The sequence below is a fragment of the Oryzias latipes genome, chromosome 11, assembly GCF_053564925.1.
Source record: "Oryzias latipes strain Hd-rR chromosome 11, Olatipes_Hd-rR_3.1".
Taxonomy (NCBI): domain Eukaryota; kingdom Metazoa; phylum Chordata; class Actinopteri; order Beloniformes; family Adrianichthyidae; genus Oryzias; species Oryzias latipes.
Genome location: NC_136247.1, coordinates 7,048,222 through 7,076,029, shown reverse-complemented (window position 1 = coordinate 7,076,029; position 27,808 = coordinate 7,048,222). Strand labels below are relative to the sequence as shown.

General features: G+C 39.0%; 2 protein-coding genes across 9 annotated transcripts in view; one reads left to right on the top strand and one right to left on the bottom strand.

Moving 5' to 3' along the window:
• The window catches only part of kcnq4 (potassium voltage-gated channel subfamily Q member 4), a 53,842-nt gene extending 40,304 nt beyond the window's left edge, over window positions 1–13,538 (top strand). The window contains exons 9-15 of one of the 8 annotated variants that reach the window (XM_078954611.1): window positions 1,382–1,402; window positions 1,860–1,916; window positions 3,992–4,221; window positions 4,303–4,399; window positions 8,464–8,595; window positions 9,734–9,872; window positions 9,979–13,538. In XM_078954611.1, coding sequence (XP_078810737.1) covers window positions 1,382–1,402; window positions 1,860–1,916; window positions 3,992–4,221; window positions 4,303–4,399; window positions 8,464–8,595; window positions 9,734–9,872; window positions 9,979–10,182 — 880 coding nt within the window. In that variant the 3' untranslated portion in view covers window positions 10,183–13,538. Of the gene's footprint in view, window positions 1–991; window positions 1,118–1,381; window positions 1,403–1,859; window positions 1,917–3,991; window positions 4,222–4,299; window positions 4,400–8,463; window positions 8,596–9,733; window positions 9,873–9,978 lie in introns of all 8 variants that reach the window. The other 7 variants (XM_078954610.1, XM_011481231.4, XM_011481230.4 and 4 more) reach the window with 7 other exon arrangements.
• Window positions 11,351–17,348, bottom strand: cfap300 (cilia and flagella associated protein 300). Its single transcript, XM_004074196.5, has 7 exons — window positions 17,146–17,348; window positions 16,979–17,060; window positions 15,896–15,965; window positions 15,629–15,786; window positions 15,384–15,547; window positions 15,245–15,311; window positions 11,351–13,916 (listed from the first exon to the last, which is right to left on the bottom strand). The coding sequence occupies exons 1-7, from the start codon at window positions 17,244–17,246 to the stop codon at window positions 13,785–13,787; spliced, it is 774 nt and encodes a 257-aa protein (XP_004074244.1). The 5' UTR covers window positions 17,247–17,348; the 3' UTR covers window positions 11,351–13,784.
• Between the last annotated feature and the right edge of the window lie 10,460 nt (window positions 17,349–27,808).

Sequence of the window (27,808 nt, the reverse complement as noted above, 5' to 3'; positions counted from 1 at the left end):
ATTATGTTTAAAAGAAAAAAAGCAGACATGATTGGGCTTCACATTTTAATATTCAGCATTCTTTATTAAAAATAATAGAGTAAAAACAGCACATTTGTAAAAAATATATTTGTGCGTTTTAAAGATTTTCTTTAAAAAAACATGGAAACGTTTAATTGTTTTGAGATCATTTAATTCACAATTTTGTTTTATTTTTTAAAAATTGTTTCCTTTTTTCTGCACAAGCAGCTTTAATAACAGATCTATACTTTTTTTGTGAGCCTCAAACTGACACAATAATCCTTTTTTTTCCTGCACAATGAAAGTAGCGTTTTTCAATATCGATTTAAAAACTTTTATTTTGAAGTCAATGTTTAGATTTGGATTTATTTATGAAAAGTATTATTTAGAATTTTACACTTGAAATTATAAAAGAAATGAAAGACTAAAAAGCAACAACATTAAATTAAGTTTTAGCTAAATGTGTTTTTTTCTGAATTTTATAAATTAGAAAGTCCTATTTTAACTGGAAAAACTGCACAGAAGGTTTCATAGATGTATCTCACATGGTTCAGATGCCTGTGTAGCCCACATTATTCGATTGACTGAACAAAATCCAAAAAGGTTTAAGGAGAAATCTTTGTTTGACTTGACATGTTACATCCATGTATTAATTTAACTAATTTAATTTGCTCAAAAGGGGAGGAGCATGAGAAAAAACTGTTTCAATCTGATTCCAAAAGCCAGGAGTGAGAAGATTACTGAATGTTAAAGTAAACAATTGTAGTTTTTTTTAATGCACAGTGGCTGAAGGAAAATTGGCTATTATGCTCTAAGAAAACCAACTTTTTAATGTCTCGAGGCCTCAATCTATGCTTGTCTCATGTGTCCTCCTCCTTTTGAGTGTTTGGACCATTATTTGGCCTTTTTGGGGGCTTGTCCATTGTTTTTCTGTTCATTTGTCATGTTTTTTTTGTTTGTTTGTTTGTTTATTTGTGCACGTGGGTATCAGAGAACTGACGCTACTGTTCAGTCACCTCCAGCGACAACGTAGCACCAAGAAGGTTCTGCAGAACTCCTACCACACGCTGCTGTCTGGGCTGCGGCCCAACAGCTCCCCCTACCTGTCGGGGGACAGGTACGCACCTCACAACGTTTTCCGAAACAGTCAGGAGAGTTTGATCCAACAGGTGCACACACAGGAAGAGACCAGGGAGCGCTCTGCATAACAGCACTAAACCGGCATGATGTTAGACCTCTGTTTTGCAGGCCCTCCTGCTTCTGTTCACTTCTGCCATGCTCATCCTCTAACCATCACTTGCTGTTCACTCACCAGTTTGCTCTTCTTTCCTTTCATGTCCTTTGTTTCCTTTCACGGCATCCATCCTCCATCTGTTCTCAGGAAGCCAGATGTTGCGTGCAGGTTTGTTCCTCGTGTCATGAGCTGTGCTTGTTGGGTTCAAATCGTTTTTTTAACCCCCAAAAAAAAAAAAGTGCTGGATGTGATTCTGATGAACATGCATGAAACAAACGGGTTAATTCAGGCTAAACTGATAGAACTGTCTTGTTCTGAGGAGCTGCTACCACACCTTGATGATTATACTCAGGTGAAACATTACCTGCAACATTGGCATGTGTCTTCCCCGCCTCTTCTCAAATGCGCCTCACTTTTGTGTGCCCCCATGACCCAAACTTTACCTCTGAGATGCACAAAAAGGAGCCAAATAGGACAATTGAGATGCCATGTCTCACTTTTGCCGCTTCTCCCTTCTCACTCATGGGTTCAGCGTGTGCCCAGGTTGAACCTCCCCTTTGACCCCACTTCCACCACTCCTCCTTTCCCCTCACCCTCTCTCCCTCTGCCTTGTGTGTCTCCCCAGTCAGCTCCTTTCTAAAAAGCGGGGTCTCTTCCGGATTCACGCTGGCCGCAAGCAGAGGTATCCACGGCAACAAACCTGTGCACGGGGCACGCTGAAACATGGCTGATCAATAACACTGACCGATACTTCCCGAGCGATGCATTCCAGCACACCCTGCCTGCAGCACTCAACCCTTTGTGGGCATGTGCAGTGCCCTGCTGAAGGGTTTGCTGTTACAGAAAGCAGCTAAACAAAAAAAGTGACGTTTGCGACATTTATGTTGGAAACAATTAACTGTGGCTGTCAGTCGGAGACTTTTAGCAGGCACTTCATCCTGGTCCACAAATGTTTGTGTGAATCCTCAAATCATATTTCATTTTTCAAGCCTGTTTATTGTGAGAAATGAAAGGACATTAGGACTGGTTCTGGCTGCTTTGGCTTGAATCTCATCATGAGGTCCTTCAGCGTTGGTTACTGTGGCAACTTAAATACTAGCATTTTTATTTCATCAAAGGTCTTTGATGATTATGGAAAAAAAAGGCAAATAAAACATCAAACTCTTCTACTGTCAGTTTGGGTTTTTGGTTTGTTGTTTACGGTGGCCCTGAAGTGCCAATCACACCAACGAAAAAACATTTGAAAGATTCCAGTGACAATTAAGACAGCAAAACAAATAATATAAAAAAACATTACATTTTAGAAATCCAAAAGAATTCTGAAATTTAAACACGATTACAAAAAATTTAAACAAAATAAAAATGAAACATTTCAGAAAGCTAAATTAATTTCCAGAAATCAAAATGAAATGTTAAAAAGAATGAAACACAATAGGTAGGTATTATGGGACATCACTAATTAGATGATGATGTTTGTCCATCATTTCAACTGAATGTTAGCATGGAGCAATAGTGGATTTGCTCTGTACTAATCATGAAACTTGTATGAAAATATGGACACTGAAGACGCATTTGAAAAAACTAAACATCAAAAATCCAATATCTTCATCCAGTCACCAGTGTCCCATTGTACCTACATTTTCTGGTTTCTTCTTTTGCTTCTTTTTTTTAAACTTTTTTTTTACTTCACTTCATTTTTTTAATTGGGTTTTGGTTTCTGGGGTTTGGTTTTAATTTCTAAAATGTAATGTCATATTTAATTAGTTGTTCAGCTTTTTTAATTGTGGCTGTGATCTTTAATATGTTTTTGCGTTGAGTGTTCAGGCCTGATTTGCACTTCAGGGCCACCTCATTGTCTCCTCTTGGAGCTAATGCTCAGCAGGAAAACGCAGCATGAGCCTCGTCTTGAAAGCCAACAAAGTTTCGAGCCGTTTGTGTTTGCATGCATGCTTTTGAAAGAGAAACGTTGGCTGTCCCGAATGCATCCAGACCCTTTGCCTCCATCCCAAAGGCATGCCGAGGTCTTTCCCTCTGCCTCGTTTACTTTAGCCGCTCTGAAGCATTTCAGATCGCCTGTGTGAAATGCCATTTCCATTCATAACTATTTACGTTTGAACGGACTGCTGTGTGTCACACGCCAGACAAAGAGTATATCATCAGAAAACTGCGGGTTTGAAGTTGCCATGTGGTGCATGACGTTTAGGCCGCCTTACGGATCCGTGTCTTAATGTGACCTCTTGACCAGGAGCAGCCTTGACCTTTGGTAGAAAAGCTTTTTTTATGGAGTAAACAGACATGGCATACAGTACCTGGCTGGTTTAGCATGAGGGCTGTTTGAGGCAAAGGACCCACAGGGGTTTCTGCGGAGGAAGGTGGATCCTTTTCTTTTTTTTCTGCCATCCCAGCACTTGCTGCAAACCTAGAATCAGGTTTCAGTCTGATTTTGCTGATTCAGCAGCTAATATAGACACATAAAATAAGCCAGTCCTGAGGGCAGAAACATTTTTGAGCTATGTTGAGTGCATCTGGCCAACTGTTGTGAGTCAGAGATTGTGTTCTTCACTAAGATAAATACTGATCATCTTTGTGTGTGTGTGTGTAATTGGTGTTGCAAATTTCCAACTAGATCAGACTGACTGTCTGCCATTTCCTCAGATATCAAGATGTAGATTGATTTAAAGACCAAGGAGAGGTTGTCGTGGCGTTCAGAACAGCTCTTTTTCCGCCTGTGGCTGAGTATTTTGACCTCACTGTCAGCAGTAAAATGGGCTTTCGAGATCGGATCAGGATGAACAATTCCCGTTCCTCCCAAGCCATTCGGAATAAAGCGTCACCACTGCCGCCGGGCTCTGGCGTTCGCCGTTCCCCCAGTCAGGAAAATATCCCAGAAGCCACCAGCCCCGGGAAGGTCCAGAAGAGCTGGAGCTTCAACGACCGAACGCGCTTTCGCACCTCCCTGCGCCTCAAACCACGTCCACCCGTGGATGGTGAGCAACATAATTCTGTGGGATATTAAAAAGTAAAAAAAAGAAAAACTTGACTAGCTTTCTTCTGTTTGGTCTCAGCAGAAGGGCTTGGGGAGGACAGCGTGGAAGACAAACCATACTGTGATGTTGCCATGGATGAGGTGATTCCAGCAGTGAAGACGCTCATACGAGCCGTCAGGTGAGCTCCTGCTTTTACAAATAATAAAACAGCAGCTTAGAAAGCCAATTTTAAACCAAAAAAAAAACAATCACAGATGTGGTGATGTCACCTAAACGTACGCAAACATCTTTTTGAACTTTTCTTACTCAACTTTAACTCTAAGAGTTGGAGCAGTGCTGTAACGTAATCCAGAAAGACCTTTGTACGGCTCTGGTCAAGAGGAAGAAGGTTACTAAGACCAATGAAGCCTCCTATGGTTGGAGGTTTGCGTCAGCAGGCGCGCACGCTGCTTCTTCGCTGCACAGATTCAGCTGACGGGGAGGTAACTGAGCTCCTGCGGGCAGCCTTTGTTCTCCCATGCGACCTTGTCACACAGCAACCCTGCCTCGTTTTGCACGGTCACATTGGACAGAAGGAGAAGGTGGCCTGTAATAGGATTTACAGGTACAAACGTCAGGAGTACTGCAATTAAATATAAAAAATTTTATTTCCTTTTTTTGGAGTAATTTAAGTGAAGTAATAGCCTTTTTAACAGTATAATTTTACTCCAGACTTACAGTCCAGACTCAACCTTCTCATGTCTACACCAATCCCATGATTGTATTCTTTATGAAGACACAGTTTGGTGTACATAATTCCATTAAAAATGGTAAAACTAATTGTCAGCAGATGTGAGTTAAATCCCTCTATACCCCAGATTTTCTAGGACAGACTTGACATCATCAGAATCTTAGAAACCAGGCGTTCATCCTGTGAATTAACTGTCGCAGGATGCCAGCTGCTGACGTCCCTCAGCTCTCCTGCATCACAGCCATTTTTCCTCCTTGAGAGTCCTGCGTACGACTCCACAGACAAGCCAGGCCGTGAACCACCATTGGAGTTGTTCACTGCCCAGGTCTCTCTCCAGTAGCACCTGTTTGCTGATCTCCGCCTAACTGTTTTTCAAGCAGATAAGATGTTTCCTCTCCTGTAGAGCTAATTGAATCACCAGAAGCTCCCTGTCCCATGTTTTAGTTTATCTCTGCAGGAGTGAGCTTGCAGCGGAAGTATGCACAGGGATGGGTTTTGTTGTCAGGCGCTCTCTGGGATGAGACTCTAGAATTTCACTTCTTCCACAATGAATTGTTTTGAAGATGAACCAGAAGTAGGAGCTGTAAAATCATCTGTTCAGTTCAGAAAACACGTATCCCAGGCTAAGAACTGAGTTTGTGAAATACACACAAACTCTTTTTATTCTTCAAATTACATAGCACCAACTGTGGATTACTTTATTTTATTCCAACAATAAAATAAGACTCTCAGGGAGGCTCTGAATTACAGGTTCATGCACATGTGACATCTCCATAGAGTTTTTCATCGGTGGTGGCAGATAGAAAAAAATGACTGTGTCTTGCAAACATCTGGTTTTAGGGCCAGGCTGGTCTCCTGAGAGAACCAGATGGGATGGAAGCAGCTTATAACCACGATGTTTCAGCACATCCACCTCATCGTTTCTTAGTAATGTGATGCTGTTTGTGTGGTTTCGCATAGAAATAGCTGTCGTGTTTTTCCTAAAAGCCGCATAGGAAGACTTTTGTTCTTTTAGTAGTGTCTTTGCAGCATTTTGCTTTTTTAAAAACACAAATCATGCAGGCAAAACTGTGAAGGACATGTCATTTTTTATTCTTTAAAACTGTGCATTCCGTTGCATTTTTTTGCCCAAATGAAGAAGAAGAAAAAAGACGTTTACAGTTTCAGCGTTGCAGCATAATATATTACTGTATGACAATGTGATGCCACTGATAGAACATTATACGATCTCGTCGGAGTTGCGCTTGACTCAGCACACAGCTCTGACCTCAGCTGCTCCACGCCGCAGACAATAGGAGCAGGGGAGTTCCTATAGATAGAGCAGGTGTGTAAACAGCAGGTGTTTTCAGTGTTTTAACACACACACACACACATGCGTGCAGCGTCTCAGCACGCCTCATGATGGATGTCAGTGAAACACAGAAAGCCTTTAGTGCTGAGGCTTCATTTTTGGGCCCGTATGGTTTATCAGTGTCGCGCTGCTGAAATAAATGTTTTTGCTTGCAGGTATTGGAAAAGAAAAAAACAAAAGAAAGAAAGTTGCCTTTATTTCGAACCACACGGATGAAGCCCCGTTTAACAAAAAGACGTAAATATGCATCTGTAGATTTCAGCAGCAATGTTTCCAAAAATATGTGTGTCGGTCTTGTAATGATGTGTCATACTTCAGGTGATTCCTCATCCCTGGCTTTCCTTTGTCAGCAAAACAGTCATTTCTAATTCACAGATGAAGCCCTGCCATTGGACACCACCACCATTGATGCACCTTTGCAGAATTGCAGAAATATTTGCACCGCCTTAGCAAATACTTTGTGCTCAGGTGACATTTCCCGAGCCTACTATCATTGCTGCAACCCCCCCTCACACACGTCTTAACTTCCGAGAATTGGGATAGAACAATATCTGTCAGTGAGCTGTGCCAACTTCCCCTGCACACTGAGTGGAGGTTGTGGAGGAGGCGAGGTGCTCAGTCCTGAGTCTGTGTTATTAAAGTCATTTCAGTGACCTGGGATGAGAGTCAGCATTTTCAAGAAAGCCCTGGAGAATTCCAGTCTTAAGCCATCCCCCCTCGGTTCTCTTTCAACCTTTTCTTTAGCCCACACCTGAGACCCACCCTGGCAAAAAAATCTGCATCCACCTGCAAAACGAGAAAAGACCGCCTGCAAAAATACCCCGAGCACGAAAGTCATCAAGAAACAGTGCTGCGTGAGGGGAAGCAGTGCTCTGACAGCCACTACCAGCTGTGGAGCAACTCCTCCTCCTTACCCTGTTAGGATGAGATTTTTTTTTCTTTCTCACGACTTTAGGCCTATTTTGAGATCATTTTATTTAAATTTTGTGCTCAGGTTATTGTTGCACAATCTTTCCCTCCCCTTTTATTTTTAACTGTTAATTGTCCACGATTAGAAGTTTTTGTTTTTGCCACATCTGCCTCTATTTTCTGGATCCAAATCCTCCAAAACGACCAAAACAAAACACGTATTCTTCTTCCTCCCACACTACTTCTTCTCTTCTATCTTTTTTATCATTCTTGTGCTCCAGCTTAAGTAAATGGTAAGCACCAAACCGAGCAGCAACACAAACCCTTTTCTTGCAAGTGTTGTGTGAAATGTTTTGAATAGTTTGTGGTCACACAATGCTGTTCTGCATAATCACTGGCTGAATGTTTGGTGTTGGGTTTGGAGCTTCTGGGGCTTTGTGACAAGCATTTTACAAGTCTGCAAAAACCTGATGAACGTGCCTCCTCGCTCGTCTTACAGCCTTGTTTCTCTACAGATTTCCAGCTCCAGTCCTGTCTGCTGTGTTTCTCGGAACGCAGAGAGTCAGCTCCTTTTTGCTGATAATAAAAATGAATTGAATCGGCTCATTTTCTGCATGTGAACCCACATTTACAGTGATTTCTTGGCAGCACAGCTCAGAGAAAGCTGTTTTGCCTGCATTTGATGCTTGGGGTCTGTTATCAGAACAGAGCATTGAGCATCCGTGGTGCTAAAGGTCTCAAGCAAACATCCTGGTAGCTGCTCTGGCAAAGTTCTTTTGCGCAGTACAGCAGTGCTGGGTCAACAATCCTCCCAGATTCGGGGGTGCGGCCGGTGATCATGAGCTGTAGTCCACCGGCCGGGTTCCAAACATGGCTGTCACGCTGATAAAGGAGCGGAAAGGGGCGATAGAATAAAGGGCTGTGCATGTTATTCTATCCGAGGGAATGGGCTAATTGCTGAAACAGCAAACGCTGATAAGAAAATGTCTGGTTGGGGCTCTCATCATCTCCACGTATCCACACGGTTTGTGAAGGCTCCCCTTTATGGGCCTGTAAGTGAATGATGAGGTCACGCTGACTTTAATTAATTTTCTGTTTCTCTCAGCCGCATCATTTGATAGCCTGCAGCTGCAGCATTGCTGCAAAGGTTTATTATTGTTTCCCATGAGTCTGTGTGCAGTTTGAAGCCCTTCAGACCTGTCTGGTGGAGTGATAACAGCCAGGCTGTTGTGCTTTTTTTGTGTGTGTGCAGGATCTTAAAGTTCCTCGTGGCTAAGAGGAAGTTTAAGGAGACCCTGCGTCCTTATGATGTTAAAGATGTCATTGAGCAGTACTCTGCAGGACACCTGGACATGCTGGGCCGCATCAAGAGCTTGCAGATGAGGTAGGCTGCACACAGATAACACATTTAGAGAAATCAAATCACCAATATTCCTTTCTTCATGGACTACAGCAAACAAATTAGTATGTTTTATTTTTAAAGCAAAATAAACTGAGATATGAGGCTGCAACATTCAATGACAATAACACAATCTTGCTGTACAGGTTATAAAGAAAACTACGGATCAGTTTAGCAAAAGTACATAAAAGTTAAGTTTTCATTCTCTGCGGGATAAGAAAAAACGTTCAAAATCTTCTTTATAAATAAACAATTCATTGAAAACGATGGTTTCATAATTTAATTAAAATAAAAGAAATCTATTTAACGCAATTACAAAATCAGAATTTTCCTTTTTTGTTGCACAGCAAACAAATGTTTTTACTTATGTCAGTTTACTTTTTAATTTTTCAAATTTTTAATTAAATATATAAAAAGTTTCAAAATTACATTTTCAGAATTGAGGAACAAGACCTAAAAGTTCTTTAAAAGGTTGATATCAGCTAAACCAAACGGTACAGTGTGTACAGTAAAGCAGTTACATTTAAAGTTGACATTTTTATGGTCATTTGTTTAAGTAAAAGTTAAAAATCGAAGAGTTTTACTGAATAAGCTCTCAGGATCACACATCAGCAGCTTTGACCATTTCTATTTTTGTCTATTTCTTTTTAACTTCCACACATAAAAAAAAGAACAAGATTAATTAAAATAGTAGTTTTCCAATATTCCTAGAGTTAAATAAAATTTTAATACTATTAGTAAAACAATCAACCGTAACAAAAATGTAAAGGAAGGCTAGCTTTAAGAAGTTAGGTAATGAGGGCCTTCAACCAAAGCAAATATACTTAATTTATTTATATTTAAGACATTTAACATAAATGACCTGACACAGAGCATCAATGGGGGATCTTTTTGTGTAGAGTTTGCATGTTCTCTCCGTGCATGCGTGGGTTTTCCCCCGGAGACTTCAGCTTCCTCCCACCGTTCAAACACATGCTTCATAAGTTAACTTGTTACAGTAAATTGTCTCTAGGTGTGAATGTGTCCCCAATCCCAATTCCTGTTTCCTGAAAGATTGCATGATTGGCAGGAAGTGGAAGAGATTTTAAACTTTTTCCCGGATGAATGTGTGTTTTTCTAAAAGGGTGGATCTGATAATTGGGCGAGGGCCTGTTCAACCTGATAAAAAAACACGCCCCGAAAAGGGAGAGAAGACCCCACCTGATTTGGATCCACTGGATGAGCTGAGCATGATGGGACGTGTCGTGAAGGTGGAGAAACAGGTGAGGAAACATGAGGTTTGATTTGTAAGGCATTTGTTTATCATTTTTTGGATAAGTTCTTTGCCCGCTGAGACCTCTCAAGCCCAGTCTGTGTACATCTGTTCAGGTGCAGTCCATAGAGGGCAAGCTGGACCTTCTGCTCAGTTTTTACTCGCAGTGCATAAAGAAAGGCTCGTCCCACGTCACCCTGTCCTCCCTGCTGGACCCCGACTTGACATCAGACTACCACAGCCCCACGGACCACAGGGACCTCTTCCCCTCTGCCAACACGCTCAACATCTCCCGCTCGGAAAGCGACAACTTGGAATGACACAGGCATGAACCCCTTTAGAGTCAGAAGCCCAGCCTTGCTGTCCACTCCTCCTTTTATGCCTGGTCCCTGTCTTTTTCCCGATATGGACTGAAGATGGCTCCACCTCATGCCTCTCAGCTCAATGAGGTAGAAAACATCTAACGCTCAACTCCCGAACCCTTCATGTACTTTAAACCAGCAGATAATCAGACTATGCAAAGAGGCTTTCCAGATTTTTGCTGGGATTTTTTCTTTCACCTCCATAAACTTATTTTTTTTCTCTTTTGGCCATTGGAATTAACTTTTCCAATGCTTGTCCAGACATTTGGAATTTCCTTTTGACAAACTAATCAGTAAAAAAGTGGCACCACCCCCCAGGAGTGACCTGAATTAGCCCCAACAGTCCCACCCAAACAAGGAGATTTTTTTTGTTTTGTTTTAAATCCTGCTTCAAAAAGCCTAATGTGTCACATGAAAGCAGATTGGAAGGATTGGGTCGTACACACCGACTCCTGCGTACCTTATTTTGTTGCTGGTTTTTACATCCCCCCCCCAGGAGTCTTCAACAAGCCCACTTGCAAAAAGAGAACCACATTGTTCTCCGGTTGGCTGGCTTCCATTTGAGGATTGTTCCGAGTTGATGAGGATTTATTAGAGCCACGGTGTTCTTTCATGGGTCTAAAATCCCTCTTGGAGAACTTTTGGGAGGTTGCCGTGCTGCTCCGAGCATCTCGGTGACCTGAATTAATCGAGCGCAGTCTTTGCGATGTCTTGCAGCCCTGCCATGCATGCTCAGCGCAGATTCTTCATCAGACATGCACAACTTATTCAAGTCTTTTAACTTTCCCGGAGGCGGGTTTACGTTTTTTTTTAGGCAGGAAGTGACACGCCTCTTAAAGACACAGGTGCTTCCTCCTCGAAAAGGCCGGTTTGGTGCCATTTTAAGCACAAAGCCGACGGTTTTACTGCATGAACTTTGAGTGTTGGAATGCACCGCTCTAAACAGGTGGAATTCACTTTCTAAGAGTCTGCAGTTGCTGACTCTCTTCTTAGGGATTCCTCCTCTCCTCTTGAATGTTGGACAAACTGGAGGGTGCACACATGCAGACACACACTCCTGTATTTAACATTTTTAGCACTTTGTGCTTCTAGTTTTGCTCTGGTTGTGCTGAAATCTTTACTTACATTTTATTTATTTTGTAGGATTTTGGCTAGATGTCAGCGAGATTTCACACATATGATGTTAAGGATGAGTTAAATCATGGACGATGAAGCTGATCGGGGCTGCAAAGCATGATTTTTATTCATTCGACTCTCAGCGTCTGATGCCAGCTTCAGCTGAGAAAACCTCCATCACTCTTTTTGGTCAGGGAGAATCTTTCTGTCCGAGTCAAGCCAGTTGACTTAGGCGCTATTTTTTCTATTTAAGCGGGCATTAAAGCAGAGAATGTAAGCGTTTAGATCTTTTTAAAGGGTTTGGACACTATTGCCGTTGATTGCTTCATCTTTAGGCAGGCTCATTAGATGGATTGTTTTAGACGAATCCGATTTGGTATTTACTCTTCTCCCATGAACCTTGAGATTTACTGTAGTAAGATCAGTGTACTGCATGTTTTCTTTTTTCCTCATGAAAATTTTAGCAAAACACGTAATGATGCCTCGTGTACATTAAGCCAAGACACGAAAGCGAATGACCTGTGCCTTCTTTGCTCTAGATTTCCATCTTAAACAATAATCCTGATTGGATTTCATATAAAGAAAATGAAAAAAATAATGTCTTTTTTCTTGTTTGATAAGCCTGTTAGGGCCGGTTTATACTTCATAGCGATCGTCCGTCGCATCAATCCCATTGCATTCATACTGCAATCGCGCGGTTTACGTTTTACGATTTTGGTTGCAACTTTCCGTGATAGCTGCAACAAACTCTGAGTAGCGTTTATACTTTTCAAGCCTGATGACGCCAATATGTCCAGCGTTTCGGTGATTTGACATTTTATTTAAATTATTTTATTTATAAATGTTTGTTTTTTTCACACATAAACCTTGCTTTTTATGTGCATTTTTGTGTGTAAAGATGCTTACATCAATATTAATAGGTTTATGGTAAATTAATGGTGCAGCCAAGACAAGAAAGGTGCTGCATCAGGTTTTTCTTTGTATTTTTAAAGTCTCAACATGCAAAATAATTATACTTCTTTTTAAAAACAAGTTAGATTTGAAAAGTTTTGCCGCCTGCTCCCCATCTTAATGAAATACAGCTAAAGTCATAGTTGCATTAGAAAGTAAATATGCAGAGAAAATGTTGTTTTTCCCCCCAAACTAAGTCAGAATGAAATGATGTCTAACCCCTAGAGTCTGTGGAGTTTGCTCCGCCATGGCATCTTTTCATAAATAAATTCAGGTTAAATGGCGCGATATGCACACAACTCTATTATGGGCATATAATCCCAATCGCAGAGCATGTCATCAACGTGTGTCACATTTTGCAGCTAATTCATACGATTACGATTGATGGCCTTGCAACCAAGCTTTACAAATCGCTATGAAGTATGAACCGGCCCTGACTTGATTAAAGAAACACCATTTTAATTCTAGTAAATTTAGCGTCTTCCGTTTTCCGACAAAACTGTATGTTCGTACACCACCATACTTCCTCACTTGCATCCTCCCATCCTGTCGTATGTGGAGAACAAAGGCGCAGACTCTCTCTTTTATGGCAAGCAAAAGATATCGTACCTCACAGGGAAAAACAGAATAAACAACAGCATTTTAGCCATCAAAAATGCAGTTTTTTAACGAATGTTTTAAAATTGACACATAATTTACACCGTCTTGTGTTGTTTATGGCAGTTTTCCTGGTGATTTATGATACAATTTGCTTGCCATACTCTGCAGCCATGCTCACATGTCGCTTAGATCAAAACAGCTTCAACACAACTACCTCTGAGGCCACGGGGGGGGGCAACTACCTTTAAGAAACTCTAGTTTAGTGATTGTCCAACGGACTGAATGCTATGCATGCCTCAATCTGCACGCTCTCTTCTCTCATGACCACCCTATCCATCTTTTGACTAATTGCTGCCATTCGACATTCCAGCTCATAGCTCTTTAGCTGCTCTCCTAGGAGTTAGAAGTGTTGTTACAATGAAACAGGAACTGATCGAGCAATAAAACAAGATGCTTACTCAACTCTTAAGTCTTCCAATCGATGAGACGGTGAGAATAAAACACCACGCTGGTGTTTTTTTGTTGTTTTTTTTTTTAAATCAATCCTACATTTGATCTATGAAAGAAGTCCACAGAGGTATTTCTGACAGTAGCTCACGACTAAATTATTAATTTATTTGTTTCAATAAAGTTATTTCGACTGTAAATGCTGCATTGTGTTGTTTGTTGACTGTGGCTTGTTGCCAAAGAAACTAGCTATTATGTGCAGAATTACACTTGACTTCTGTTCTTTCTAAAAACACATGACTGGAGCTAATTCAATTAAAACTTTCTAAACTGACTTTTAAAAGAAAAATAGAAATTTTGACCCTTTCTGTAACCCAACTGAATTGTTTTTAGCTGCTCACATCAGAATCATTTTCCATTTCTCCATGAAGCAACAGGACAATTCCTTAAAACGTGAAGTTTCCTATTCCGTAGAAGTGGCAGAACAAAGTGACGTGTCGTTTCTGAGGGTCGACGATCATGTAAGCAAATGTTTGATCCTCCTCTGGCGTTGCAGGGAAACATCGACCAGACTCATCCTGCAGAGGAGAAATGGATCCTTCCAGTTTAATCTGAATACTTTGTTTAAAATACACATTTCAAAATGTCACATTTAAGCTATTATTTAAAAAAAAGAAGTTTAGAAAAAAAAAATGTTGAGGTCAAGTGAAGAAAAATGCCTCCAATTCTTTCTGGAAATGCGTCTGCATGTACTTGAATCATCAGAAGGGAGATCCTGCTGGTTGTGTTAAATACACAGCTAAAATCCCTTACTCAACGTTTTTTGTTGTTGGATGCATTAGTGCTTTGACATTACAACACCACTAATGTGCACTTGGGCCTAATGCACCTCTGCTGCTCAAGGATACCCACAGGTTTTGGAGCAGCGTTTGCTGCCATCCAGAGGAAGCCTTCTTTAGGGAACGCCCTGCGTAGCAGCAGTAAACACTTTCTGTCCTGAATTACCGTCCCAAAAAAAATAAAGTTTTCAAAACCCTTAAAAACACGACAAAATGTCAAAATTTGAGAAGAAATATCAAAATAAAAGCCTCTCAAAAAACACTGAAAAGACAAATATATTTTTAAAAACATTGACAATATTTTTGAGCACCTATTAGAAGTTTCTCTCATCATTTACTGGCTTTAATTCTGTAAGTAAGTTATTAGAAGACAGTAGAGGTACATAAAAAGATCTTTATTAAAAGGGTCAGGACATGTTAAAGAAATAAACCCCAATATGCAAAAACACTCACACATAATCTTCAAACTTTTAAGAATTAAACTGAATAAATAAAAAGTATTTTAATTGTTGAAAATAAAGTGCAATGTATTTGCAAAACTTAATAATACTTCATAAAATATTTTTAGAAACTAATATTTAAAACAAAAATATATTATTTAGAAATAATTGTGGCTGTTAACTAAGTAAACGATGAATAGATTACCGTACGCAATAAAATACATTTATAATTAAGGCCTTTTTTTTAAATGAATTCAAAGTTTGATTTTAGTGACGTATAGTGGTTAAAGGGGGGGGGGGGCAGCATGCAATCTATGGTGATCATTACAACTTGTGAATAGCATAAATCAAAAAAGTAGTCTTTCAGCATGTTGGAGTGAAAGTGGAGCGATTCGGTGAATGCATTGAGGTTTGAGTGCCTATGATATGATTTTTTTCTTTAAGTTTTGGGGTTTGTCTTGGTTTGATTTTTGTTGAATTGGGCAAGATTGATGTTGTGGTTTGGCCTGATATAGTTAAATCTGGCAACTTTATTTATAAAAAGTAGATGTTCATGCAGTTATTTTTCTTATTCTATATAAAAAAAACAAAAACAAAGTACAAACGGACAAAGAAGCAGTCACTTACATAGACCCACACTCTGAAGACTTTGGAGACAACACTGATCTTCTTTGTCTCCGGATCTTTCTGCACACTGAAATAGGGACACATTTTTTTTAACCAGGGTTGAATTCTGGGGTCGAAGAAAACCGGGCTCTTGGTTTACCTGATCAGGTCTCTGTATATCTTCTTTGTGGTTCTTATGTAAGGATCAACGGAGTCCTCGTATTGACAAAGCTCTCCTCCCAGACAGAGGTGTTTGAAGAGGCAAAAGAGAAACTCTGCTCTGTCCTCACGTCCAACTACACAGAATTCTTTTTCCTTTAACATCTGGAGGAAGAAATCGAGTCCTGAGCTCACTTTTTTTTTTTTTTTTTTTTGCACCACACAGACATGAGGAGACAGAGTCACCTGTCGGAGTTTATCATAGTCCTGGTGAACCTCGTGGAGGCATTTCACCACGAGTCCCGATGGCCTCAGGATGCCACAAGTGTAGAGCGGATCAAACAGATCTGTGGAGACCCTGGAACATGGCACGGGCTCCACATGCACAGATACCACAGGTTTATCTACAATACACAAGTTCAACTAAGTGAGCTGAACAGTTGAGCCTGTGAGCATCAAGCAGCAGATGGACTAGATGTTCTACGGAGAGGCTTTCTTAGGGATGCAGCGTACCAAGAGGTACCCAAACTCCAGACACCAAGTGTTTCAGACCGAAAACCACCACCGGATCCTTGAAAAAGTCCTGTTGGAGAAACAGTTCTGGTATTTTTAACAAGGAAAACACACACAAAAATTAATAATATTGTGACGGCCATCAACAAAATGTCATTCTGAAAACAAGTAAAAGAATATAAAATATCAAATAGTTTTCCACTGATGTTAATGAAAAAAATTGCCAATTGAACCAGTAGAATTTGTCTTGGAAAGTTTTTTTTTTTTTTTTTTTTTTTTTAATAAATTGTGTTTATACTCTTTCCAACAAAAATAACATATTTTAAGTGCTACAACTAGCCTTACTGCTAAATTATAAGCATCTTAAAATCTAGAATTAGTAATTTAAAGACTAAAATTGTCCCAGAGTTCTTAGTAAAATAAAACTTTCCAGTATCATTAACTCAAGCAAGTCTATTTCTTAGAACCGGTCTGAAACATAAAATATAAGATGTTTTTCACATGTTATAAATGAAAAAAATCTTCCAATAAAACCAGTATGATTAGTCTTGGAATGATTTTTTTTTTTTTTTATAAATTGTGATGTCTCGCACATTTGGGACAAAATACTATTTAAAAATTAGCAAAAGCTATTTACATTTTTCTCTGGTAATTTGAAGTATGTCTTAAAATTGGTGTGTATTGTTAAAAAAAGGAGTTAATATCTTTAAAAGTGTACACTTTTCTCCAATTATATCCTTTTTTAAGCACAACCAACTATCGCTATTTCTAAACTATAATTATCTTTTTCCTAAAACATAACCACTCACTCTTCCCAAAGGAAATTTCCGTTTAAAATATTATGTAAAGTTAAAACAAATGTGTTCTTAGAAACATTGCTTAAAATAAAAAGTTTTTTAATCAAATGACTAAACAAAATATTTATGCTTCATTATCTTAATAACAATTTTTACATCTTAGTTTTGTCTTATATGAAACTAGAAAATAATAGATATATTTTGTAGTTTAATATTTTACACGAATTAAAAATTACTTCCGGTTATCTAAAATGTTCCAAAACTATATTGGTGGAATCAGATTTACCAGAGCAAACTTTTCACTGTTGTAATGCAGGAAATTATGGTCGAAACTGAAGGTCTGGGCTGAAATCCTGCCGAGCATGGACCTGAACCAAAACAAAAACACATTCATTAGAAACAGTTAATTAGGCTGGTGCGCTAAAGCTCATTTACGCTGCCCACTCGCGTCACCATTTCATTAACAGCGCCAGTGTTTCTTTGTCCTGTAGAAATGAAAACTTTTTAGCAGGAAGAGGATTAAAATAAAACTTGCACTCCGATATTTCTGCCATTTTCACACTAGCTGGAATTTTTATGAGTAAAAAACAAAAAACGGAGAGTGCTGGGTCTCGCTAAAAATGACACACTCAGTTGAGGAAACCCAGCTGACCAATCAGAGACGGGTTTGGTAAACAGGAACCAATGAGCGTTCAGTTTGGTTCAAGGATTCTGGTTCAACAAAGTTTAAACCGAGTGAGATATCTTCTCTTTTTTCACAGCACGGACTCGTTACCGTGGAAACGGCCAAACGTTGGCGACGTCGAAACTAGAACTTTCTGCATTGGTGCGTTTATGTTTGTGTTCAATACTGTTTTTTTTTCACAACATATTTTTGTATTTATTATAAGCATCTCTTGAAAGTTGAGGATGAATTAACGCTGACCAGGAAAAGTTCTTTTTTTTTCTGCAGCCACACGAGGGCAGTATTGTCCCATTTAGTTTTTCACCACACAATCTCTGATGTCACTGTAGTTCAAAATGGCCGTGAAAGCGGGATGAATTTTCAATTTTAACTCATGGAACAGATGTACGTTTTGAGTTGCACTATAAATTTTTCCTAAATTGGAAGCATTGTTGTTAAATAATGTCAAGAAATGAACACAACAAAAAGCCAAATAAACCAGGAGTCAGCAGAATAGCTGAATTCATGAGATTGTGAATTGGACAAACCTGCAAGCTTGTAAGTTGTTGAAATTATGTATTTTATGAATTTTGTGACTATACCAACTATGCAATAGTTAGTGACAGTATGCAGGCTTAGGAACTGTGACTTTTGCCTTAATTTTCCTCATATAGGAGTGGTCAATTAGGACATTTTCCAAACATAAAATGTTTAATACACAAAATCAAGATTTAACAATCATGTTTTAGATTTGATATTTTTATAATTCAACTTTAACAATTTAATTTATAAGTTACATTCAGCTAAATATAGACTGACAATATATTCTTATATTTAATTTGGGCTAGGCCTGTACACATTTTTATGTCAGTATTTTATTCGTTTAAAGATGTTCAGTTTTATTATAAATTTAGATCTGCACTAATCACCTTTTTAAATTTTAATGTAGCATTTAAATCTACTCTGCATTTAGATTTGTTTTTAGGTTTGGCATTTAAATTTAGAATTTAATTTTTGCATTGTAATTTAAATTGATATAAAGTTTACCGTATTTTCCGGACTATAAGTCGCACTTTTTTTCATAGTTTGGCAAGGGGTGCGACTTATACTCCGCAGCGACTTATATTAGAAATAAATTGAAATAAATACATTGTTAACCTTCCTGTTATGTTCATTTGTGAGGAACAGAGATGAACATCCTGTGTCAATTTGATGTATGAGGTATGTTAAGTGTTAAGAGTATGTTAAGTGACTCAGAGAATCAGCAAACTTTTTTTTACAGTAAGACCTTGAAGGCTAACAACATAATATTCTATTTTCCAATGATTTCATAGATTCAGAAATGCAATAAAAGTGAAAACTGTTTCTACAAATACAGGATGAAAACAGAGTATTAGTTGGCCAATGATGCTTCATGAAAAGAATAAATAAATAAGTTTGAGAAAAAATTACTGTGAAATTATTAGATAAACAGTCTGCTATGATTGAGTCATATAAGGTTGTGAAAGTTAAAATGGGACTTATAGTCCAGTGCGACTTATCTGTGGTTTTTTCTACTTTATAATGCATTTTTGGGCCGGTGCGACTTATAGTCCGGAAAATATATATATATATATATATATATATATATATATATATATATATATATATATATATATATATATATATATATATATATATATATATATTTATTTATTTATTTATCAGTATTATTGCTACCATATTTCATATTTTTTAGCTTGTATAAACACGCAGATCATAAAATGGTGATTAAAACAAAGACTTGCACATTGAGAGAATAGTTGCTTTCTTGCTGCAGTTTTGAAAAACACAAGACTCCTACCTGGTGCAGTTAAGGCAGCTTGAATAATTTAGGGATGTGAAGATGGTAGAGCCTTTGTTTCCACACAAGCAACCACATTTCACGCAACAGAATGTATCATTGTTTAATTTTTCTAAAAAAATTCTTGCAAAAATGCTGCTAAAAGCAGTTTAGGTTGTAAAAATCCTACAAAGTTAAAATGAAGTGAATTCAGCTCAAAATTGGCTTCAGATTCTTGTTTAGTGTGGATGATAAAGAGCAGTGACATAAAGAAAATCAAAGGATCTCTATATGCTTGATGACCTTCCCACTAACATGTTAACCTACTGGACAGAAAGTTCACACAGACCCTGACTAAAGTAAAAAAGAAAACGAGTCGTTCCTATCATTCCCAGAATTCCAGCATGGTCAAGGAAATGGGATTGCTACATTCCACTAAAGGACACCCAGACCTTGAAAATTCTCCTTAAGTAAACCAAGATGATCTAGTTGGGGGACAATATGTTAAGTAGAGAGAAGTGGATTTGGAAAAGCCGGGTTTGTTACTTTTGCAGAGACCAAAAGAAGCCACTTGGAATCATATTTGATAATTTTTCCACAACATTTTCAACTTTGTTTTACTACGCCTTTAGTCGTTGATGCTTTTACTTTGAAAATACCGTAATACAACAGCAAAAACACATTTCTGAACTCTCTTTTTTTTGTAGCATTAGCCAAAAAACTGTAAAGATTTGCTTGATGAGACACTGTGACAGCAAAATAGCTATTTTCTTAACAATTTCTCCACCAAACTAGGGAATTAAAGGTATTTTCCCCTCCTAATTTAAATTTCAACCTTTACTTTGAGTTCTGATTCAAACCATCCTGAGATCACGGGGAAAATCAGCTGCAACGCTGTCGTTAATAGTAAAGTTCTGTGAAAACACAACCTCATCATGGAGTCCTGCCATTAAGATGAGTCGCTCAATCAGCCACAGGCCTCACCTTTGACATGATGATCGTAATTAGACTGTCAGGTTAAAACTGTTGCATGTCATGCTTCCATGAGGAAAACCAGACTCAGTGCAGCTCCTCAGTGATGCCTCCCAAATGGAGCCAGCTCATGCCCAAGAAATGATGAGTAAAGGCGAAAAAAGGAATCATTTAGTTAAACGGCGCATTTATGTTTTCAGCTGATTGCCCCCTCGGGGGCATGACGCTTCTCCAGACCGTCAGTTCTGTCTTTCTGCCCATATTTGTCCTCATTGACTTCTGAAAGAATTCAGCTAACTTCTGAAGAGACTTCTCATATGGTTGAGTAGGAGGTTCAACTTTTTGGACCAAAAACATTTTCATTTCTTTTAATGAAAAAGCTCGGTGACGCAGTGGTTGGATAGTCTGTAACAGAATCACCAATGGGGAACCTTTGTGTGGACTTTGCACGTTCTCCCCGGAGACTCCGGCTTATGTGAACCGAAAAGAGACAAACGAGTTTTAGAAGAGGTTTGAAATTACAGATGAGAAGACTAACAGTTTAAAAGGACACATTGATGGATCTAACCAATTTTGGATCTATCACTGTCCTTTATATTAATGTATTGTTTTGTTAAGTGTAGTCTTTGATAGAAAAATGTTTTTAGTCATGCTGTTATTGTTTTAGCTTTGATTATTCATCTTGTTGTTGCTTTATTAACTTCATCTTTTCAATCCAAGTCCAAAAAGGTTAGAATGCTTGGAAAAAATGAATTATAATAATAATACAATGTAAGTATTAGGGATTGTTTTTTATTCACTATTTGTAGTACTCACACGTGTACACTGATGCCCAAAACACCTAGAAAATCAGAGGATTACAAAATAAAATGCTCGCTTAATCCTTTCACGCCTGAATTTATTTCCAGTGACGAAAGAAAATGTACTTTTACACTTTTCCTCTTCCAAGCAGTCACTGGATTTAGAAGCCAAAATGTTTTGATGCATATTTGCATTAATAGTCATCGAGGGGTTAAATCTTTTCTCCATCAAAGCTGCTTTTACAGTGAAAATGACTCAACTTTCCTTATATGCTGAAGTTTAATCCCCTACAGCAAGGGTGTCAAACTCAAATTCACAGTGAGCCAAAATTAAGCAGTGAAGTAAAGTCACGGGCCAAACGTAATATTTATTGAAAAATTAACTGCAACTGATACGTAATGTTGAACCTTTTCATATAGTGTCTTCTTATATTATATTCCTTCTTTACAGCCACATTAGCTCCACACACAAGACAAACAGGTCTGTCATTTATATTTGTGAACAGATAATCTGCCTCCCGCCTGTCTTCAAAGCTCCTGTTGTCCATCTTTCCTTTGGCCATTTTTGTGGAGGGTGAAATTAAATTGTTGGATGCGACTGGAAGATGGCTGTCAATGACTGTCAGCAGAAAAAAGTACTGCTTGCCGGTTTCGACAGCGCGGCAACATACATGCAAAGCATTGTGGGATTTGTAGTATTAGCGGTACAGTACAAACCGCGGGCCAGCGCTGATGCACATTTGATATGATCTCGCGGGCCTGAGTTTGAGCACATGGGACCTACAGTGTCTGATGGATAAGAAATATTTGAAGCCAAGGCCTGCTGCTCTGTTTGGTTTCTATCCTCCAACAAAAAAGAAATGCTTCCTAACCCATTTTTTCCAATTATAGAAAATTCTAATTAAATGATGATGCGGGTCCTCAAATACTCAACAGGATGTGTCTGGTGTTGTCCAGCAGACATTTAGGAGCAGTGGAAAATTCCTTTTGATCATGAGCATCTTTTTTTCTGATGTCATTGAAAGAAGGAAACTTTAATCTCTGTTTCTTTTTTCTGATCGGACTCTGAAGCCTGGACTTCTTCAGTCTTTCTGCTGTGTTTGTGTGGCTCACGGTGATGGTGGGGTAGGACACAGGAGGTCATGTCACGTTTTCATGGTGACCCAACCAAAACACCGTGAGACCTTCTTATCATTTCCGTCAGAGAGAGTTAAGCCAAACACTAAAGCACTGTTCCACTTTTGTGTGTTGAGTTCTGTTTAAATAACGTTTGATTTTTTCCCCCCTCTGTTTGAAAATTTCCTGCAGTTTTACCTTTATCAATCTTTATTTTGGTTCTGTTTTAAAGAGTTTCCTCCAAATTCAACCTATGGTGCAAAATTACTGTCATCTTTTTAGTATTGCATTTTTAAAAATGATTAAACCGTCCAGAAATGGGCTTTTCTCATTTATATCTGTGAATCCAGGCTGCACAGGGGTGTAGAGGTTAGTGCTCTGGCCTTACACTGAAAAACCTCTGGTTCGATTCCCATCGATTTAGCCTTTCTGTGCAGGTTTATTTGGTTTTCTCCAGGCATTCTGGCTACCTCCCACAGTCCAAAAACATGCTGACTGAGGATTCTAAATTTCCTCTTGGTGTAAGTGTGTGCTGATGTGGCTCTGCAACAGACTGGCAACCTGCTCTGGGTGTCCCCTGCCTTCACCCAACACTATGTGGATTGGCTCCAGCAACCCTGTAACCCCAGAAGGGATAGTTAGACTATAGGATGTGATCTGACAATGTATTCATGTGTGAGGACTTATTCATCCAGGATGGTTTCATTGCAGAAAAAACTCAAGATCTAAGGCCTCTGCTTTCCATCCGTGTAGGTGCTGCCCATTTCATGTGTTCAACCTAGAGTTGGCCTCGGCAGCATGTCTGCGCTTCGCCCACGCAAACAAACATATTGTATAGTAAAATAATAAACACATGTTCTTCTTCTTTCGGCTTCTCCCATCAGGGGTCGCCACAGTGAAACAACCCTTCCTCGAGGATGAGTCACATGGTTAACTTGGCAATGTTTTACGCCGGATGCCCTTCCTGACGCAACCCTCTCAATCTAACCAGGCTTGGGACCTGCACAGAAGCAGAGGAGGGAATAGGGAGCAGCCCGGAATTAAACCCTGGTTTTATGGATGGAAGGCGCCGCAAACCAGCACAAGCTAAACCGGCCCCCACTCATGTTGTGCATATAAAATTGATGTGTTTTACCAAACACCGCTAGCACCACGGCAAAAGTGGGTGTGTGTTAGCCTGAGGGCGGTGCTGTCAGCGCAGACTTTTCCTGGAAGGGGCTGTTCCTCACTTGTCTACATCCCAATGTGAGAACCCGCTCATTTTTGTGGATTGAGAAGGGCTGGTGGGCTTCACGGTGGTTAGCGCTCTTGCCTTACAGCAAGAAGGCTCCCGGTTCAAGTCCCACCTGTCTGTGTGGAGTTTGCATGTTCCCCCTGTGCATGCGTGGGTTTTCTCCGGGGACTCCGGCTTCCTCCCACCGTCCAAAAACATGCGTCATTCATAGGTTAATTGGTTACTCTAATTGTCTCTGGGTGTGAATGGGTGTTTGATTGTGTCCCTGCAACACACTGGCGACCTGTCCAGGATGTCCTCTTCCTTCGCCTGCAAGTGGCTGGGATAGGCTCCGGCAGCCCCTTGACCCCGAAAAGGAACAAACAGTTAAGAAGATGAATGAAAAAAAATGAATGAGAAGGGCTGGTGCTCAGAGCGCAGGTTTTTAGATGAAAACTCAGAAATGTGTGAATGGATCGAAATATCACTTTGGGATTATTTTTAGTGAGGAATTAACATTTTAATACACTAAGAAACTCAAAAAGTTGATTTTACATGATATAGGCCCTTCAAAAGAGGTAATTTCAACATTTTCTCCTCTGTTTTTTTTTTTTTTTGCTTTAGGTATTAAAATCCCATTCTGATCATTTTTTGGTCTATTCTGAAAGTGTTCCTAGTGGTCTTTTAATTACGACTATGCCGTTTTTAGCCATAAAAAATAATCACGAGTCATTTTCAAGGCCATAGTTTCTGCGAACTATGGATTCATGGATTCGTTGACTGGAAGCCTGGAAACTATTGACAACATTTTCCGTTATTGCGTCTTCAAGGATGTGATGCCTCTAACGACAAAAGCCGTCTTTATAGTGAGCAGATACACATTAGCATCTGCATGTTGTCATCTGTGTGGGAAGATTCAGCGAGAGGTCAGGCCTCAGTTACTCAGTCTGCTGCAGAGGATTCAGATGACAATAGCTCACATCAGCAAAATCTGGAATGTTGTGCCTTTTGGGGGGTTTAAGATAAATAAAAGCTTTTGTTGTTCTTCAGCAGCTCAACAAAAATCTTGTCCACACACAAAAAAACTAAAATAGTTGAGACTCCACATAACTTTCCCACAGATTTCAGACAGAAGTGGAGTATTTTCACATCCCACATCAATTTGTTTTCTTATTTCTTTATTTTGAGGATAAAAACAAGACACAACACTAGCCATTATCACGGGTAAGCTCCTGAAGTTAACAGAAATTTCCATGAGGACAAATTTATTTTGGAAAAACAATCTAGATTGTAAAGTTGGTGACATGTTGATCCTTTTACTTTGAAAATACCACACAACAACAGCTAGATTTTTCCAAATGTTCTCCATTTTGATTAAATGTGGAATTGTTAAAATTCTGTAAAATAATTCATTTTCAAACTTGGTTTATTTAGAATTTTATTTTACTTTGTTAAGAAATGTAACTGTGCAACACTTTGGAATATTTTAGCAGAACCAGAGATAGGTTAAAGTGAAACATCACACTATGGTGCTCATGGGAAATGGAGTGAAAGTGTTCTGAGCCAAAATATCACAAAGATTTGCTCAATGAGACAATGTGACAGCAACATAAAAATAGGGACGTTTAATTGTTACTTTAAAACATATTGAATTTTCCCCCCTCTTTTATTTTGCTATTTCAGCTTAAATTAAATACAAACAAATACAAGTATTTCAAAATAGCAGTTTGCCTAATTATCCACCTAACTAGAAAATTTTTTTTTTCCACATAATTTGAATTTTAACCTGTATTTGATGGGTTTGCAAGAGTTTTTTCTTTAGCCTTGGCCATTCTAACCTCAAAAACTGTAAAACAAAAGAATATATTCAGTTATAGAGAAAAGATTAAGTTAAACTCCAATTCCCATCATCTTTTGTACTATTTTGAAAGCGTTCCCAGTGTTTTTTTTAAACATTTTTAGGCAAAATCAAAAATCCTATGTTGTTTTCTAGGACATAGTTTCTGTAGAGCAGCAGGAGTTCATTAGGGAATTTGCATCAGAAGTGTGGGTGGGACTGTTGGTGGAGTAAGCCTTCCCCTACTTCCCATCATCCGTTTACACTTTCTCACACCTCCAAGCTAACATTAGCCGTGCAACAAAAATGGTGAGGAAAATCAGAGCTATCCAGCCGTGCGGTTTTGATCCAGATTCCAGCTCAGGAAACAAGTGAAGTTTTTGGTTGATTATTTTTATTATCCCATGAACCACCATGACTCTCTACTCAGACATGTCTTGCTCTTTAGTGCATGTGGGTGCGTGCATCAATCCAGCAGGAAGATCATTTACTTTGAGCATAATAGCTGCATTTCTTCATTACTTTTTGTAAGAAATCCTGGGAATTCTGGAGGGATACTGCAGGAACTTGCAAAGGACAATTAAAACTGAAAGTAGGAATGGATGAGATAGATGGAGGTGGTGAAGATCCTTTGTAAGCCTCAGGGATGGAAAAGTTGTGAAAGACCTTCGCTGACGCTTAAAGACCTCATAAGTTTCAGTGTGAATGACCTGTAGGCCACAAAGTGGCTTCCACTCTGTAAAAAAAACTCACGTAATACCTTATAGTGAAGCTTCATGAGTAATGCCACTATATCCCGATCCTCTACAATGACGTGTTCATGAGTAATTTAGTGTTAAAGTCTGTTTTGCTGGTCAGAGGTCAGAGCTAGTGCGTCCTGTGTGATTTATGGATCCTTATAGTTAACCAAAATACCTTCCTCCTGCAGCTTTATCACATAAAAATACACATATTTATTGTTATTTAGCAGAGTTTGGAGAATCTAAAACTGAATGCTCTTATGTCGCATATAAATAACTTTCCTAAATATTTGCAGCTTGAATTAATCAAATAAATTACTTAAATTATTTTTTTTCAAATAGTTAATTCAACCAAAACATTAAGCAACAGTATTGACGTCCAAGATGATGTCTTCAAAACTTTTCTCCACTTTTTGGACTGTATGTTCAAATCTTGTCTGATTTGGGGGGAAACTCCTGTTTGGCCTTTTTCCTCTTCCTGTCGCCATGGTTACAGTCAACGCATCTGCTTGACATGAACCATGATGCTGGATGTTCCACAGGGATCCAGGAATGTTCGTGCTGGCCGTTGCCAAACTGCTGCAGCCTCTCACAGAGCCGGTCTTGGTCCTGTGAGACTGACAGTTATCAACACGCTCATGCAGCACTTCCTGCTCCTGCTTGTCTGTTTCAAAACCACAAATTATGAATCACAAATGTTTATCTTAGACAACAATAAATAGCTCAGACAGAATAACTTTAGAAAAAGACTCGCATGAAGAAGCTCAGAGCACCTTGTGTTGTAAAACAACAGTCACACAGTGTGTTAAAACCTTAATGTAAAAAGAAAAGAAACCACAAGTTTTCCAAACCACAAAATGCTTTCTGAGTCTAAAATTCCTGTGGAGTTCAGCAGATCGCTGGTGTTGGATCAGTGGCAGTGAGATTTGACAAAACGAGGATACAAGCCAAGCACTTGCTGCGTTTGACAACTCAGCAATATAATACAAATAAATCAGCCAGAAGAAAGTTTAGGCAGGGATAAAACCGCATCTCGTTCATCAGTCCTTCGCGATAAATCAGTTAATGAATGGAGGAGAGTGTCTGTAGCCCCACCTGTGACCTCCTCTAAAGTTTTCCTTAATAAATAGAGAATTCTCCATTTTTTCCTCTGATCCCATCGGATCGTTGCTGGCCTCCGTCTGGAAGAAAACTCTCAATTTTTTTGGTCTCTTAATTAACATGTGTTGTTGTTACACAAGCCATGAGGATTGCAAAACCCTCCAACTCAAGCAGAATTGTTTTGGTGGATCTCATAGTTCACAGCTGAACTGTACTGAAAAACAACATGTTTCTGCATGCTGCAAAACTCTAATGCAGGCTGCCGTCAGGGTCTGTGACTTCAGTTCTGTTACCTTAGTTCAACCTTTGACTCACAAGATACTTCAATGAAGTCCTGGTTTTAGTTTAACTGATGTTTCAATTTTTGGTGACTTGTGTTTTTTGAATTGTGGCTGATTCTAAACTGAATCCCCACAACTGCTTCCATTTTCATTGTCAACGTAGACATTCTAGCTCTGTCTACGTTGTCTTTTGTGTCATGTTCTGATGACTTCCTCTGCTGATACGTCCTCAAAAGGACCTTTACCTGTAATCTCCTGCGGTACTTTGACTCCTCACACGCTTTGCTTGATTGCACAGACACACCTCGAGGCGCTGACTTTGTTCTATTTGAATGATCTTTAAGATCTGAAGATGCACGCCGTTTCAATTTCAGATGTACATTTTCAAAGCGTTTTTGATTAGATTTTATCCTTAAACATCTGACTTTGTAGAGAAGAAAGACCCTGATCATTCAAAGTGCTTCATATAGGGAGATTTCTGAAAGGGAGATGATGTGTGATTAAAAATAATTACGGAAACTTTACAATTCTAAAAAACATGTTGAGATATTTTTAGTGTCTGTTAACCCA